The sequence below is a fragment of the Rhipicephalus microplus genome, chromosome 10, assembly GCF_043290135.1.
Source record: "Rhipicephalus microplus isolate Deutch F79 chromosome 10, USDA_Rmic, whole genome shotgun sequence".
Classification (NCBI taxonomy): domain Eukaryota; kingdom Metazoa; phylum Arthropoda; class Arachnida; order Ixodida; family Ixodidae; genus Rhipicephalus; species Rhipicephalus microplus.
This window is the reverse complement of record NC_134709.1, coordinates 90,106,556-90,123,413: the sequence shown is the minus strand read 5'-3', so window position 1 is coordinate 90,123,413 and position 16,858 is coordinate 90,106,556. Positions and strand designations below refer to the sequence as shown.

The window sequence follows — 16,858 nt, the reverse complement described above, 5'->3', positions numbered from 1 at the left end:
CCTATTCGCCTACCTACTTCAAGGCGGAGTGGGACAATGCTTATTGAAGTGGTGAAAAAAAAAAAAAAAAGTTGATGACAGAGTGTCGCCGAGCCAGGGCCTTATAATCTATTCTCTAAATCTGGCGAAGCGCAGTTACTTTTTTGTACTGCACCCGATCGTACGTCCGAGTAAAACTTGAGCATCCAGTCGTATGCATACTTAAAGTTATTTCTACTAATTTGATAAAACATGTTCTTGTGCAATACATACCAAACAAAAGCTACTCATTACATGCTGCTTTACTACAAACTTCATAATAATAATCAGTTTTGTAGGCCCGACATGCAGGAACCAGCCAAAGAATGAAACCGAAACTAGCTAGCACACCGCTGTAGTAAAGCATTAAAAAAATATAGAAAGTAAACATCGGCACAAGAAAACAATTGCACATATTTCTGCTGTGTGGCAGCACATGCCAAGCAAGAGAAATCATTAAAAAATTTATGTGTTTTGAACATACAGGCAATGACGTATTCTATGAGTATTCTATGAATTTTGTTTGCTATTCTCTTTGGTTCTCACTGGAGGTTTACTATTTAACTTCCCAAAAACAAATACAGTCAACTAGGGCCGTAACTAAGGGGGAGTTGAGGTACTAACACTTTCCAAAATTCTTCGATACTTGAACTTTATCAGGCGATATTAAACTACTGGACGTCTTCACACTAATCAGCAGCTGCCGAAGTCGGCCGTTTTACTCATAAACACCGGCCGGAAAAAATTTCTGGGTATGGCCCTGTACCAAACGTTGATTGATTGATATGTGGGGTTTAACGTCCCAAAGCCGCCGTATGATTATGAGAGACGCCGTAGTGGAGGGCTCCGGAAATTTAGACCACCTGGGGTTCTTTAACGTGCACCCAAATCTGAGCACACGGGCCTACAACATTTCCGCTTCCATCGGAAATGCAGCCGCCGCAGCCGGGATTTGAACCCGCGCCCTGCGGGTCAGCAGCCGAGTACCTTAGCCACTAGACCACCGCGGCGGGGCCCCTGTACCAAATGTTCTGTTGGCAATTGTACCTACAGATTTTCAGTATGCTTCACTTCCATAACACACGTATTGTGGCAAGGCTGCCTTTCAGGCTCTGTTACAATAGCAAACGTAATAACAGCTCGAAAAAACGCATGTTCCAACATCGAAATGATACATGTGGCAGAGGTGGACGCTCAATTGACGCTGTTTTGGACCAGAAGTTCGGGCAGGAGATCCAAAAAATCAGACGCCACGGATTTTCCACATACAAAATTTTAAATGTTCTTATATATTGACGTCTGCGCGGCAGATTAAGAACTAAAGACTTGAAGAGAGCACATCCTTGTTCACAAAATCAGTTGGCTTTCAACAGAAGCTGAAAGAAAATGAGGAGAGGCGGAGATATTGACATCTTTGCCTTTCATGCGTGCAGTGTTGTCGGCAACCCTTTGGTTGCACCAAATTATGTACGTAAATACTATTCGGCCTCTACATTGCCTCATTTTTGATCAGACAATTATGAAACACCACCCTGGTAGTGTTTTATCAGCATAGCCTAAGAAACACTGTCATGTTGCTCTCTCATAAGAATATACTTAAATGTCTTCTCCCACTTTCTTTTTTCTGCAGTTTTGCTTCACAGTATTCGAAAAATATTCTATTGGAGTCACACTCACACTTAAATATACAAATTTGCATTGCACCCAAAAATTTTGCTATTTACACAGCTCTACTCGAAGGGTTAAGCATTGCCGATTCTAAGTCAATATATCCCCACATTCCCATGCATACAATGGCATCCAGCATCAGTATTTTCTTTATAAAGCAATGGGAAACATTATAATTTACACTGAGTAATTATAATATTGATGTAGTAGGCATTTATCATATCTTATAGCTTAATTAATTTGATGTTCATTAACACTAGCATTTTTCCTGGTCCTGTGATATTCGAGTGAATGTGTTCTTGCTGTATGGTGCTGTCTATTCGGATCAGCAACACGAAGACAAAAGTTTTAGACTATATCTGGAGCTATTGCATGTTATCGTGCTAGATGTTTATTATCGATCATGTCGTTACACACCGCTACACTAAAGACATTGCAGAACATCTATACGAGCTTCCCGAATGCACCTTCTTGTTCTTTCAAGTTGGTTCTTACACAAAATACCATTGTGCAAACATTCATGTTATTGTTCTTGGATTTGCCAAAATTATGTGCATTATATCATCAAAACCTTAGTGACTTTTGCTACTTCAGGGGACGCTAAAGGCTAATAACAATTTATGTCAGAGTGAAAGGTTGATGAATGACGTCAGAAACGACAATATTATCAACAGCAGCGTCCTCATCGAAAAATTAAGCTTAATGTATCACATGGCGTGCGCCACGAGTCGGACATTTGCGAAATGATCCCTATGACGTGAGTGTCTTTCTACAATTTATCACTAGTAATCGAACTAGGTCCTACAAAAAAAAAAAAAGCACCTTTCGTGTATCAAGAGACGTAGTATAATACTGCTTGTCCATTCTGTTTGATTTGTAGAAAAAAGAACCACTTGGCATTAGTATGGGGAATAGCATGAGTCGTTCAAAAATTCCCTTTTCACCTGGTCAGGCTAGATAGTTGGTGCCATCTAGCGGGGCTTAGTTGAGCCAAGCAAGCAGAAAATTGTTCAATGGCCATTTTTGCTGCTGTGGCTCCCGCTACTTTCGCCCTGCTGGTGTACTAGTGTCGACCATCGCGCAGTAAAAGCTGGCAACGTTAGGCACGGCAACAGTGACGCGAGACGGACCACTTTCAGGCGGTGAATTGAAAGTGCGTCAACACAATGTGGACCACTAAATCATGATTTTATTTTCAAACAAGCACTGCCGTGGCACAAAAGTAGCACTACAACGTTTCTGGGCCGCTGCTTCAGCAGTCAACATCGATTAATATTTGCCTTTAGTGTCCCTTTCATGCACATGCACATTTGATTTGTAAACTGTTGAGGGTAATTTGAAATTAGTGGCAGGTTGAAGAAAAGCAATGTGGATTCAGTGAGCGATCCTCGTTAGCTCATTGTTTTCCTTTCTTTTTGTTCTACTTTGGCAGGTTCATGCTGATGTGATGGCTTCAGAAGACGCATTTAGGGAAGAGCTAGTATTCATTGCAGACACGCAGCATAATTCTTGGAAAGAGCTTGAAGTGGCATTTAGCCAGTCACTCTGCATCGTTAATTACCTGAGGAGTGCCATCCTGTGAGGAACCTGAGCAGCCAAGTTGCTAATGTAAATCATCTCATCATTGTGTAAATCACACCATCATCATTGTACTACTGCTACAAGCCTTTCACTTGAAGTATCATGTTCTTTGTTTTCTTTTTTTTTTAAACAATAAAGGGGAAAGAAATTTTGTTTTTGTGATGCTTGGGCAATGGTCGGAACATAGTCTTTTGTTCTCCGTAGATGTGTGCAAACAGTGAATTTTAAAACAGACTAACGTACGAATCATGCCAGAAACAATTCGAACATGTTTAGAATATATACCAGTCATTTTCACAATTAGTATAAAATTATATTTACATCCTAGAATTCATAACTATAGCATTAAAAACTAAATTCAGCATCAGGATCAAATTGGATGGTAGTAAAGCAATTTTTTATGGGCCCCACAGTCTACTGTACCGATTGTGCATATACCTGGTGGCTACACTTCGTCTACCGGGATAAAATTTATAATTTTGCATCAATGCTGTATTCATTTCAGTGAAGTGTAACTTGAACGCACAAACTACCATAATTACTCGAATCTAACGCGCACCTTTTTTCCGGTTAAGCGAGTTCGTAAGTCGCATGCGCGTTAGAATCGAGTACGAACAAAAAAAAATTACGGTCAATCTATTGCCATCGGCAAATCCAAAATGGGCGCCCCTACGTGCGTCGGCACCACGGAGAAAGGAAAAAGGTCGGCACGGCGCGTCGGCCATTTCTGCCTATGTGTTTCCCATGTGCGGCACTTCGTACGTGTGCTGAGGAGTTCGTCATCTAGTAGTGCATTAGCATCGACGGCGTGGAAGGGCCGACTCCAAAAACTCGAGTGCACCACAAAGCGCTTTTAAAAGAAAAGTCATCGCGTGTGCAGAAACGGACGGAAATCGGGCCGCATCGCGGTCGTTCCGAGTTCCCGAAACGTGCGTGCGGGACCGGCGGAAACAAAAGCAGAAGATTGTCGACAGCAAAGCTTCACGCAAAGGCTGCAGTGGACCACAGCAAGGTCGGTTTCCGCAAATAAAGAACTGCTCGGCGAGTATGTGCTTGAGCAGCGAGCGGCACAGCGGCCTGTGACGACAGAACTGCTCCAAGTGCGGGCTATGCAATTAGTCTTGGAAAAAGGTCTAATGCGGAGCCAGTTTAAAGCGAGCAGGTGCTGGCTAACTAACTTTATGAAGAGCAAAGGCTTTTCCCTCCGAAGGGGAACATGCATATGCGAAAAGTTTTGCAGTGGAGTACGATGAAAAGCTTCACAGTTTTCAGAGGTTCGTCCTAAACTTGCGGCACAACAATGGCTACCTGCTTGGGCAAATCGGGAATGCTGGTCAGACGCCTCTACTTCGACATGCCTGGCACCTTAACCGTCGAGAATGAGGCGAAGTAAGTTCGCGTGCTGACATCGGTCCACGGTAAAACTACAGTGACGGCAATGCTCTGTTACACGTCAGATGGGCACAAGCTTCGCCCGTACCTCATATTTAAATGGAAGACGCTCTGTAAGGAGTCGTTTTTTCGAGTGGTGTGATCGTGCGGGCCAGCGAGAAAAATGGGTGTGCGTTGCAATCGATGTCTTACGTTTTTTTTTTTTTTTTCCGCGGTGGAAATCGGGTGCGCGTTACAATCGAGGGCGCGGTAGAATCGAGTAAACACGGTATATTAAAAAAACATTCATATTTACGAATAATGAATATTCTACTCAAAGACTGCATCAAATCAGCCACTGATGTTTTTGAATATTCAAGCACCCTTATTTGTCACTATATTACCCTTCATGACTTCATTGTTAAGATTGCCATGTTTCCATTTTCGTAAAGCCATCAATGTTTGCCTGCAACAGTGGTTTTTCATTTCTACTGTATAACCTCTCTTACACATTCCTCATTTGCACATTTAGATGCATATGGTGTATCTGGCAGTGGTTCTCGTAACAGAGTGTACGGGCGCCTTCATATTTGAATCCTCTTTCACGCATCATTATTAGGCTCACAAAGTGAAGTGCTCTCTCTCTCTAAAAGTTGGGAAGGTAGCTAATACAATCAGCAGCGACTAAAAACATGCTCACACAATCAATATAGCAATGTATATCACAAGAATAGCTTTGTCATATCTGGGAATTCTTCATAAACGTAAATCAGTAACACAGTATAATACCATTCACTTACTTTGTTATAACTAATAGTTTGTAAGATCAATGTTTGATAGTACAAACTATGAATGACTTTTTAAAATCCTGAGCAAGTTCCTGAAGATAATTGTTGTATCCATCAAGAACAAGCGAAGAAGTTACAGGGGTTTCTTGCATGCTTAATGTGATCTCTTTGATGGCACAGGAGAAAGAAGTACGTCACTATGCGTCATGACCTTCAGCACGTGTGTGATGTAACGCAATAACACCCTCTTGTTAAGCTTCCTGTGATCAATGTCTCCTCTATTGTTTTTCAATGCCAGCGCAAATGCTCAATCCTCAATGAGAATCAATGACCCTCGTTGGTTGAGGAAGTCGTCATGATGCAACGCCACCTGAAGGGTAAGACTGTTTTCATCACACGTGCATCTGAGCTCGTTCCCAGGAAGATGCGATAGACTCGCTGTCCGTCTCAAATATCATGCGTCTGTCAAATTGGTTCCTTTGTGGCTCGAACCAATTGGCAAATCTTAAAGCCAGCGCATGCAGCAGCGTTGCACTGGCACGTCCCCGTTGGTAGCCTGCACAGCGCCCTGGAGATCTGCCATCTCAAAACGACGCATCTCTTAGGTAACCAGTGTGACAGGTGATCATGAGGAATGCAAGACGTACGTACGCCACCTCACAGATTTTAATACCACTCGACAAAAAGTTACCTCAATGACTTTCATCGTGAGGCGCCACATAAAGGGTACTTTCCTCTGTGAACACAAAGCAGACGGGGGAGAACATAAAGCAAGTGGGGGGAGAGTAGAAAAGGTGGAGGGGAGATGGTTGTGGATGACTCGATTGAACCCATCTGGCTGGCATTAAAACAGAAATGAGGTGTTCATGTGCCTCACTGTGTAACATTAGCAGACGAAGGAGCACAGCACCGGCCTGTGGCTGCACCCCCTGGTGTTTTCTCGCCAGGCCCAAGGCATTGTTAACTACCCTTCTAAATGGATTTCAATGCTTATGTACAGTCAAATGCGGATATATCAAATCCAAATGTAATCATGAAGTTCTATCATACAAAATATTTATATGTATTTGAATATATACGTAATATTTATATACCGAAAATATATTCAAGGGTATTTCATAAATCTTCAATATCCACAATAAGTTGTTATACGCGTGTTCACTAAATGCAGGTTTGACCATGATCTAGTCCAATTTCCCAGTGTCTTCAGAATTTTCAGTCACAGGAGCATTTCCCAGGTCCCTCAGCATCACTTCTAATGAGTTTTTACTGTCGTTGCTGTTCATTCTGTCTGTTCATTCATCCGAGACTGTTTATGCTTATTAAGTCGGCATACTCGGTCAGAATGAGCATTCTGTCCACAGAGTACTGTTATAGACTCCAGAAAAGTGACTCACGCTGTCATGAATAGTCATTAAGAGCCAATATTCTTATAAGTGGGCTAGACTTTCACTTTGGTTCAGTTTATTGATACTGCATCACTGCGATAATGCGCCATTGTGCTTCTCAAGCTTTGTTTGATCAATGGCAGCAAAAAGACACTGGACGAAACGGAGCCACAGCCAAGCATTAAATGCAACCGTTTAGTAGTCACAGCCATCTTGTGAAATTGCTTTAAGACAAAGACACACATGTCATAAAATTACATTTCCCTTTATTAAATCACATTTGTATTGCGTATTTGCTACCAATAAATAGTGCTCGCTTTTTCCTTTCGTTCATTTGCACAAATGGGATCACGAAAAGGTTTTTGATGGGCTCACATTGTACGTGGAAAGTACGAGGAATTGAGAACAAACAAAACAAACATTGAAATGAAACTGTGCAAATCTGTATACTGTGAACGTGAAAAAGAAAAAGTTGCGTCTTGCAGCGACGAGGACATTATGTGGTGCAAAACTTTTTCAACAAAAACGTGATGTTACTATTTTAAAAAAGGGCATTTGTACATACATACATGAGAGCTGCAGAAGTGGCTTTGTACAAAATACGCAGGCAGTTTCAGTGAAGCTTCCAACGTGGGATAGTCTGTTCCGCACCAGACCAGCTATATTACTGTTCCGTACCAGACCAGCTAACCAATTGTTCCGTACTAGAGCAGCTATCTTGCGAAACTTTCAAATTCGCTGCTTATGGGTACTTCAGGATTGGCGAATATAACCCTCTTATGAGTGCTTACACTACTTTCTGCTGTTTTTCCTATGACAAAGGTATATTGCTTTATTTTTCAGTCGTTCTACATAGAAAAATTTACAGTGCAGAAAAAACGGGAATGGACAAAGGGGGGCAACACAGACAAGCACGGACTTTTAGGAGGGACGAGAATCTCGAATACGAGAACTTGTAAAAAATGTGAAGTATTCATAGCCCAAATTATGTTTTGAAAAGATATTTTATGGTGAAATACCCTTTTTTTAAAGAAAAATTATTTACAAAAGTTTTCGAAATTTCAAATGAAATTTTCTTCGCTCTGTTGTTTCGATGAAGTAAATAGGAAGTTTCTATACATATTCAAGCAAACTTCATATAGTTCTTTTTAGCAGCAATTCAACGACAGGTTAAAGCTTTTTTTTTCTCAACATCCATGAAATTGTAATTATTTGATGTATGCCAGCTACTGGAAGTTCATTTATACCTTCCAAGCTTAAAAATTATTTCTGATAAAATAACCGGCTGTTTCGACATCACCGGCTTTAGCCTATAAGGTGGAAATTTTGAAAAAAACAACATAGTTTCGAAAACTATTTCTTTGTATTTTTAAATTTCCTAAATACAATGTTAAAATTTGTCATTTTCCTTCTAATTACGACATTCGAAATCTGCTCACGGATTCTACTCAATGGTACACATGCATGCTAAATTTCTTTAGGATAGGATAATCAATATTTTTTCAAAAACCTTGTCATCCCCTCTTGCAAGTTTTATTCCTAATACTTTGCCCCAGTGTGCTTTCACGTGCAATGCTTGCATCTCTCCTTTTTGCAATTTTATAATTTTTTTCCGCTACTTATATGCGTCTTTTTCGAAATACAGTTTAGTGGCAAGTCTGTGTTAGTGTTGCCTCCCTTCATCCGTTCAGACCTTTTTCCATGCTGTAAACTTTTTCCTGATGAACCAACTCACCAAAACGCTTATGTTAATCTGTTCTAGTAAAAAAAAGCTTCGAAATTTAAAATTCTAAATTTTGAGAGTTTAATAATAGCCAGTTTAACAAATAGACCACCCTCCTCTCTGCAACCTTCACATAACTGATTTTCACCAACTCTGCACCCTGACCATTCCATGTTGGTGCATACTGAACACAAAAAAGCGGAATCAGCCATGGGTATTATCGGGAGTGAATAGCGTTAGCTTTAATGGGCGATATGCAGCCTATCATCTTGGCTGGTTGCATCTTTATATTAGTTACATTACTGTGTACTGAAACAGCCATAGCTGCATGCCGGTTCGGTAATTTGCACCCGGACCAAAATGCAAGACCGACAGTTTCATACATGCAATAGCAACGAATTGCATCTACATAAATACTGACATTGGCACTCTCCTGCGCAGCAGATAAAAGTGAAACGGCCACTAAGATTATGACTGCCACCTGCAGCTCTCTAAAACAATAAAAAAAATGATGCTTTCATGACTTAAAAACATCACCGAGGAGCAAATAAAATCTTGTGCGCAGGTCCGGCCGGGTCTCGCTTCACCGGCGCGACAAAAATGCACTTCTGACATTAGTCGCAATGATACAAAAACTTGCAGTGTTCACGTCTTTCACCTAAGACGGAACACGTGCTTACAATTAAAAACAAGGCAAATGTAGGTGTGCGATGGAATGAGCACTGCTACACAAACAAAACGTAATGCTTAAATGGGCATGACATTAAAACAAAAAGAAAATGCACAAATGAATCATGTCAACAAGGTGGTGCTTTTTTATGTTTTGTTCTTTGGGTACTTCATCTATGCTACAACATGGTACACAATGGTAATTTTAGAAGTAGCAAAATGAAGCAACGAAACAAGGTCAACGGTAAGGAAAAGGGTCGTCTCGTACCCTTCAAAACACCCATAGCGGATGATGTGAATTTCCCCCACACTGCACCACACCTAATTCGGGTTTTAAACTCTGCACATGCGCACACACAGCCCTCTAACTCGGTCAGCGGTGGCATGTGTGCAAAAGGCACTTTCTGGCAAATGACGTTCCTCGCGTTCACTGTGGGATGAAAAGCTCGGCTTGCTGCGGCAACCGAGCGATAGACACATTGACACAGTTGGCTTCGTCGCACGAAGTCTCTGGCTTCGATGACTGGACGACCCAATGCGTTGCCTCTGATGTCGACAGCCTCACGCGACGACGTACGTCCGGAAAACCTTTGTCCAACAACGTAACGTGGGGCATGCCTCGAATCTTGGCAAAGCGGCAGACGTCCCCTCAGCACATGAGATGATGGTTCACAATGTTTCAGTACCTTGGCCCTAGTACAGATGCCCGAGCAAAAATTTTAGGAAAACAAATGCCTGCTTCTCAACCCAGACGTTTTGTTATTCACGGCAAGGTACAACTGTTAAAGGAAGTGGTCATGACTGTCAAGCCAATTAGTACATTCACACCAGCAGTCATGTTCAGCACACAGTCTTACTACGCCACCTGCACTGCGAACCAATTTCAACATTTGTACCACTTTACATATGCAGTTTAGAAAAGCCAATACCACAAGCTTTCGCCATTCAGAAATTATTTCTTGTAATAATCCCTTCAACTACGGCAATTCTAGGGTGACACCGACTCCCTTTACCGAAGCGGCCTGTGTTCTTTTAAAACATTCAGAGGCAAATTCCGCAGTGAGATTTCATAACGTGCGGCACTGAAGGCGCACCTGCATTTTACCAAACAAACGCACTGCACGAATTACCCGATCAGAACTACCAAAGTACACTGTTCACTTCAATCAGGAGGCAGCACAGTGCCTCAGCACGATCATACTCTGTTATGTGTCACCTTTGTTTAACATGATAAAGTCATGTTCTAGAAGACATAAACATGACCAGCTTCACCTTACCTTTACAACCTCGACCGAGCAGACTAAGTAAACAGCACGAAAGCGGTCCACGTGTTTCACCGCGATAGCGTAGAATGCTACACGCTGCTGCAACGAAGACTGGCGCTACAGGAGCCACACTATAAAACACACATCGCATTACGCAAGCCTTCCCTTCCCCCCCGCTTGCCGTCTTACGTGGGCGCATGTCCCTGCAGACTGCACGTTAAGTAAAGAGCAACTGTAGCACTTGTCACCAGAGGGCACAGCACGAAATGCTCCACCCGCACAGCACTGGAGCAGTTTTTCACGGCACGAAACGCTGTTCACGCTGCGAAAGCGCTTATTTTTTGGTCCCAGTTCAGTGATGTTTTTTATCTTGTGAACTCTCGACGTGTGATGGAGGAATGGGTGAGCTGGCGAAGGAGCAGAGATTCTGCGCATGAACACCAGCGACTGTTGCTGCCACGTCACTCATCAGGAGCCATTGGGTGTGGTCGTTCGGCCGCCCCAATGACGGGCTGTGTTGTGGACACCGAGCTGACCAGACTGGCGGCTGCCATCTTGTTCAAGACCTGCAACAACCGGTTTATGGTGCGCAGTCAGGCGTGACAGCATCAATCTTGCAAATCTGCAAGTGAACAAATATTTTCATGCTCCCCAATTCAGAAAAAGTTGGGCGGGGGTCTTTTACATACAAGAAAGATTTTTTATCTATATCTGCTCCACTGTATTTACTTGTTTTTAACTTAAAACACATAAATGTGGTCCAACACGGATATAAAAATTAATCAGATATGAGGAAATTGACAATTGCTTAAGGAGATGCAATTCCAAAGCGGTTTCATTAACCTGTAGCCTAGGGCAAAAAATTTTTTGCTATATGTGGGCTTTTATGCTGATTTCAAATATGCACTTACTTCTATAGTAAGTTGCACAGTTTTCGTTTTGTGCCATGACAATAAGTAATGTATAGTTCCTTTAGAACACATTTTTTATGCCACTAAACCTTTACAGTTCTGAGCCATTAATGGCTCATACTGCTCCACATTAGCAGTAGAATGCAAATAACTATCAAAAAAGTGCACATAAACCATTTTAATGGACAAGAATTCTAATATGAGAATTCTTAAAATCTTCAGCCTATACCAACTGTTTGCTTTACGTTCATAATAATTATACTGGAGTTATGGAGTTCTAAAGAAGATACTTCCACCTTTGACATGTTAAGGAATGTGTGAGCAAACTTTCATTCTCATGTAGCTACCAGAAGTACCAAGAACGTGATGTCTAAACTCAAGAGTTGCCCAAAAATGGAATGACGAGCAAAAAGCATTTTAAAACTGTAAGTCAAAGTTATCTATGTGGCAAAAATATCTTTTTAAAATTATTTCTTCCACGACGAGAGCTTGGCAATCATTGTTATTTTGAGCGTGTGGATTTAGTGAAATTCTCATGCAAAATGCAATGGCAAGCAGCCCGGTGACAATCACATTGGGACTCTGGACAATGAACTCTTTTTAGTTTTGAGTAGCCACCTTGTGCTCTTTAAAAGCGTTTTAACCTACTTTGAGTTTAATTACAATCTTCAGTTTTGTTTTGTTGTGGAAGTACAGAAACTAAACTTGTGAAAGCAAATAAAAATAAAAATATGTAATTTTGGAAAAAATGTTTTTCGATTCGCATCTTTTAAATCAATGGTAAGGAGTTCTCATTATCATCACGACGCCTCATCAGATGACATCACGTCATGATGTCTCAAAATTTCCAGCATCTGCAACATTACTGACGACCTTCATGTGACGTACTTTTTGTACACTTCAGTTGATATAACGCCGAAGCTAAATTTTTTTTATTGATGAGGCAGGCAAGGCTTTTCTCTCAACATATTTTAATGACAAGCATTGAATATAACGACATATCCCTTGCACCAGGCCCAACACTGTTACAAGACCTAACAGGTGTAAACAACGTCTCACCTGTACAACATTGCCACTCGGCGCCACAGCCGTCGCTGTTGCCGTCACCGCCACCTTGCCGAGAGCCGGTCTCGCAGTGGTGGCGATAAGCGGGAGATCATCTTCGTCCGACGAACTTCCCGGTGCCGCCCAGAGCCGGTCGCGGCCATTCTCGCGCGTTGGGTCGGCGGTCGCCGTCAGCGAAGTCGCGGCAGAGGACGCCTCCCGACCGTTCTCCTGGGGACCCACCAGCTGACTCGTGAGCTGCATGGGCAGTGCAAGCCTTGGTCGCTTTGCCTCGCTGGGGCTCGTGGACCGATCGCGCGGCTGTAGCTGTGACTGCTGCTGTTGGGAATTCTCCTGCTCGTCCAGAAAGCGATCCATGTAGTCCCTGCATACATTGTCTGTTTGAAACCTTTGAAGCCACCTCGTTTTACGTATCCGTAGCGTCGTTCTTTTCGAGCTATTAGCCGGCAAAACGGGTGCATTTTTTTGCAATTGCACTAAACCATCGAGTTTCCTAAAATTAACAAGAGGAGGCTCTGGTGCTGCGATCGTTCAGCGACCATGGGATTGATGGGTAGTACACGAATTTGCCTAGTCTTTGTACTTGCGGGCCTCGAACGCACTTGTGGCTTCTTTTGTTGTTTTATTTCAGCTTTGTTTCTCATGAAAGAACGAATGGTTATAAACTTTGCGAGCTGATTTGAAATGGCGAGCTTAAAATGTTAAAGTAGTGAAGTGCAACTGCTGAAAATTTGCCGAGTGTTGTTTCATGAAAAAGCAACTTCAAGCCAAGCGAAGCCAACCAGAGCCGAAAGTGCAAAGATTGGACAAATTTCTGTACCACCCATCATTCCCATGCTGGCTGAAGTGCCGTGCATTGCAGCTCCCACTGACACTAGCACTGGAATTCATTCCAGTGTATTTATAGGAAACTCTATGCAGTAACATTCTTCATAGGCAAGAGATCAGGTGAGGCAACCAATTGCAAGGCAAACTCGAACCGAACAGGAAAAGAAGCCACAATATGCTGATTTAATATGGAGCACCTACCAAGAACAGCTAATTGGTAAAATTGAGCACATATATAAACTAGCGGCTAGATTCACACACTCTGTTTACTCTAGACAATCCAGAACTATTAGTGAAAGTAAGCCTATCACTGCTTTTACAGCGAAGAATAGTTTCAAAACTTAGGTTGGCTTATCTTTCTGTACCATAAACGTTTCAAAATTTTGAAGTCACGCTACTTACTTCATCCTTCCCTGCACTCTTCAATAACTAACCACAGCTAAAATCACAAACCATAGGTAACCAACAACTAAAGCATTTGCACAACCTTCAAGCTGCATCAACACACAGAGAAATATTCACTGTTGCCCTCAGCAATCTAAAATGACTTACCTGATAGTGTTGTGAATTGGAATACTATAGAATTATTTATTACTACAGTGCAACCATTCATTTCTCTCATGACTGCCTTTTTACTATCTCTGGAACCACTCCAGCAATGGCCATTTGAGCCTGGGGTATGTTCACATAAAAAATAAATATAGAAGACACACGTGCAGCGCAACTTTCCTGTGCCTTCTTTGAGGCTACTTTCATTTTCGAGTAGAGATTGAGCTTCAACCGGTTGCTTGTAATGATCTACCAACAAGTCTGCTTTGAGACTCTTGAAGCGATTATAATAACGAGAATAGGCGAAGGGGAAAATGAATAAAAGAATAAAAAATGCGGCAGGTATGCGGGACCACACTAAGTGGAGGAAAGGTCATAAAAGGGAATAAATTTTCCACCACTCGTTCGTAGCACACGGAACTGCGGTCACATGCTGCCGCAGTGAGCACCGCTACAGTTACAATTTTCATTTGTCCTTTAGCCACTCTGGAAACAATACGAGAAAACTTTTCTCGTAACTAAAACTATAATAATGATTCCTGGGGTTTAACGTCCCAAAATCACCATATAATTATGAAGAGAAGCCGCAGTGGAAGGCTACAGAAATTTAGACCACCTGGTGTACTTTAATGTGCACCTATATTTAAAGGCACACAGGCCTCAAGCATTTTCGCCTCCATCGAAAATGCGGCCGGGATTCGATCCCACAACCTGCGGGTCCGCACCTGAGTGCCTTAGCCACTAGACCACCATGGCTGATTCCACTCATAACGAATAATTTCACTGGCTGTTCCCACTTCAACTAAGCCCTCAGTAGCACAACTGTACTGGTAGCGCTCCTGAAGTTGCCAAGAGGTTCCTATGTTCCTAATATTCATCTTTACGCTGGCAAATATTTAGAGAAATAACTCCTCACAATGATGCAACCATTCTTCAATCTAACCTTAACGCTATCAGCGCATGGTGTAACACATGGCAGGTGAAACTAAACATAACCAAATGCAAGACAATGCACATTACCAGGTGCACTAACCCTTCACCAGCCTATCATATCGCTCTAACACCCCTCTAGATTGTGTTTCATTCTACAAATATCTTGGTGTCCACATTTCATCTGACCTTAGCTGGAACACGCACATTGCATACCTAAAAAGCAAAGCTAACAAATCACTCGGCTATCTCCGACGAAATTTTTCACGTGCACCACAATCACTCAAACTAATTCTTTACAAAACACTTACCGGCCTAAACTACAATATGCAGCTTCTGTATGGGACCCCAGTCAGCATAAATTAATTGATTTAGTAGAAAAAAATTCAGAACAATTCCACACGATTCATTTCACCAAACTATAACAAACCGCTAGCATCAGTTTAATGAAAGCTAATTTAGAATTACTACCTCTAGCTTTACGACGTAAAATCGTGTGCCTCTCTCTCTTTCATAGGATATATCACCACCCCTTTTTACGACACCAACTCCTTTCGGCACCGCATTACATAAGTTTCCTTGTGGTTTCGTGCTACAAACAGGTGGTTGCCTTTTTTCCCTTTCGCATTACATATCATATCGCATTGATCACCTACACAAAGTCGGCATTCCATCTTGTAGGTCCTCCTCTTTCTTTTACTCATTTGTGCCACACACAAGTGATGAGTGGAATTGCCTTCCTCCAGATGTTGTCACCATCAAGGATACTACCCAATTTAAAGTAGCTGTAAGTGATATCTTTCTCTCAGTTTTCTTTTTCTTTTAACTAGGCACTGCTATTTACACTTATATCATGCGTCTATCTTCGTTGACAAGGTGCTTGATTGGGCTGGTTGGTGCTGCATGGTAGACGAAGAAAGTGCTTAACAGCGCAAACAACAGGAGGGGATAGTCCCGTTCTCGTTTCTTTTATTCCCTCCTGTCGCTTGCGCTGTTAAGCACTTTCTTCGTCTACTATCTTCATTATTACACCAAATTTTTACTTTCGTTTATACTTAACGTATCTTGTATATTGTTGTTTTTTTTGTGCTGCTACAATATGTGTAACTACTTGTAATGTTTTCGAAATGTACTTGGGAATTGTTGTGGGTTCTTTTTCTGCATTTTTGTTCTTTTTTTATATTTTGACCTTTTTCTGAACTACTTCCAATTTTTTGTATTTTTGCCTCACCCCCTCTGCAATGCCATTGGCCCTAAGGGTATTCAAAATAAATAAATAAATAAATAAATAAATGTATGCACAATTTAAAACTAGGCTTTTTATGCTGCTTGAAACTCAAGTGTGTAACGGCCACTGACACTTTGAAAGTTCCTCTTAAAACAAAAACAAACAATGTGACTGCGATTGCAAGGCCTCCTAGCATTTGCAGTTTACAAAATTAGAAAAAACTTTGCCACAAGGGCAAAGCAATGAATGCTATAGCAACAATTCGGAACGTCACGTAAGGAATGGCAAGCAGCTTGAAACTTGCAGCACACTGCTCAAGTTTAAAGGAGGCACGAAGAGAACATATCGGGACGAGCACAAACAAATGTCCCAGCTCGACAGGTAAAGCGCGTTGTTCAAACACAAAGAATGACGCGCAAAACGAATGCAGAAGCATACACAGAGCGAGTGCTAACACCTGTCACAGGTGTCATTTCTTGGAGCTTCAGCAGTGCACTCTTTTCCAAAATGCAGTCGCAGCAGCGAGTGTGAAATTTAGGCTCTCTGTAAATTCAATGCAAACTTAGTGGTGAAAGCACAAAACCTACAAACTGCCCCCATCACAAGATAAGCATGCGTGCACAGGTGACCATGCCTGTATGGCAAAGTAGAGTTGGCTGAGGTAGGAGGAACGTGTGCATCTTAATGTTCCGGTAGTGACCTTTATGTGCCCTTCACACCATTTCACTGGTTATAAAATAAAAATGACACGCTGAAGCACCTTTGAGCTCTGCGTTTCGCCGGCAATGGTGTATATAGATAACTCGCTGCTAGTATGCTGAAGGGCGTAGGCTTCGTAGTCGAGTCGTTTAATGTCACCTGCTATAAGGTGAGAAG

General features: G+C 41.9%; 2 protein-coding genes across 11 annotated transcripts in view; one reads left to right on the top strand and one right to left on the bottom strand.

The window, feature by feature from the left end:
- LOC119180658 (WD repeat-containing protein 36) overlaps positions 1-3,420 on the top strand; it is a 48,709-nt gene extending 45,289 nt beyond the window's left edge. Inside the window, exon 20 of the mRNA XM_037431769.2 lies at positions 3,119-3,420. Coding sequence (XP_037287666.2) covers positions 3,119-3,268 — 150 coding nt within the window. The 3' untranslated portion in view covers positions 3,269-3,420. The remainder of the gene's footprint in view (positions 1-3,118) is intronic.
- A 3,640-nt stretch (positions 3,421-7,060) lies between these two features.
- LOC119181250 (mesoderm induction early response protein 1) overlaps positions 7,061-16,858 on the bottom strand; it is a 60,972-nt gene continuing 51,174 nt past the window's right edge. For 9 of the 10 annotated variants that reach the window (XM_075875857.1, XM_075875860.1, XM_075875861.1 and 6 more), the window contains 2 exons: positions 12,442-12,811; positions 7,061-11,037 (listed from right to left, as the gene is read on the bottom strand). In XM_075875857.1, the coding sequence (XP_075731972.1) occupies positions 10,933-11,037; positions 12,442-12,811 (475 nt within the window). In that variant the 3' untranslated portion in view covers positions 7,061-10,932. Of the gene's footprint in view, positions 11,094-12,441; positions 12,812-16,858 lie in introns of all 10 variants that reach the window. The other variant, XM_037432448.2, reaches the window with a different exon arrangement.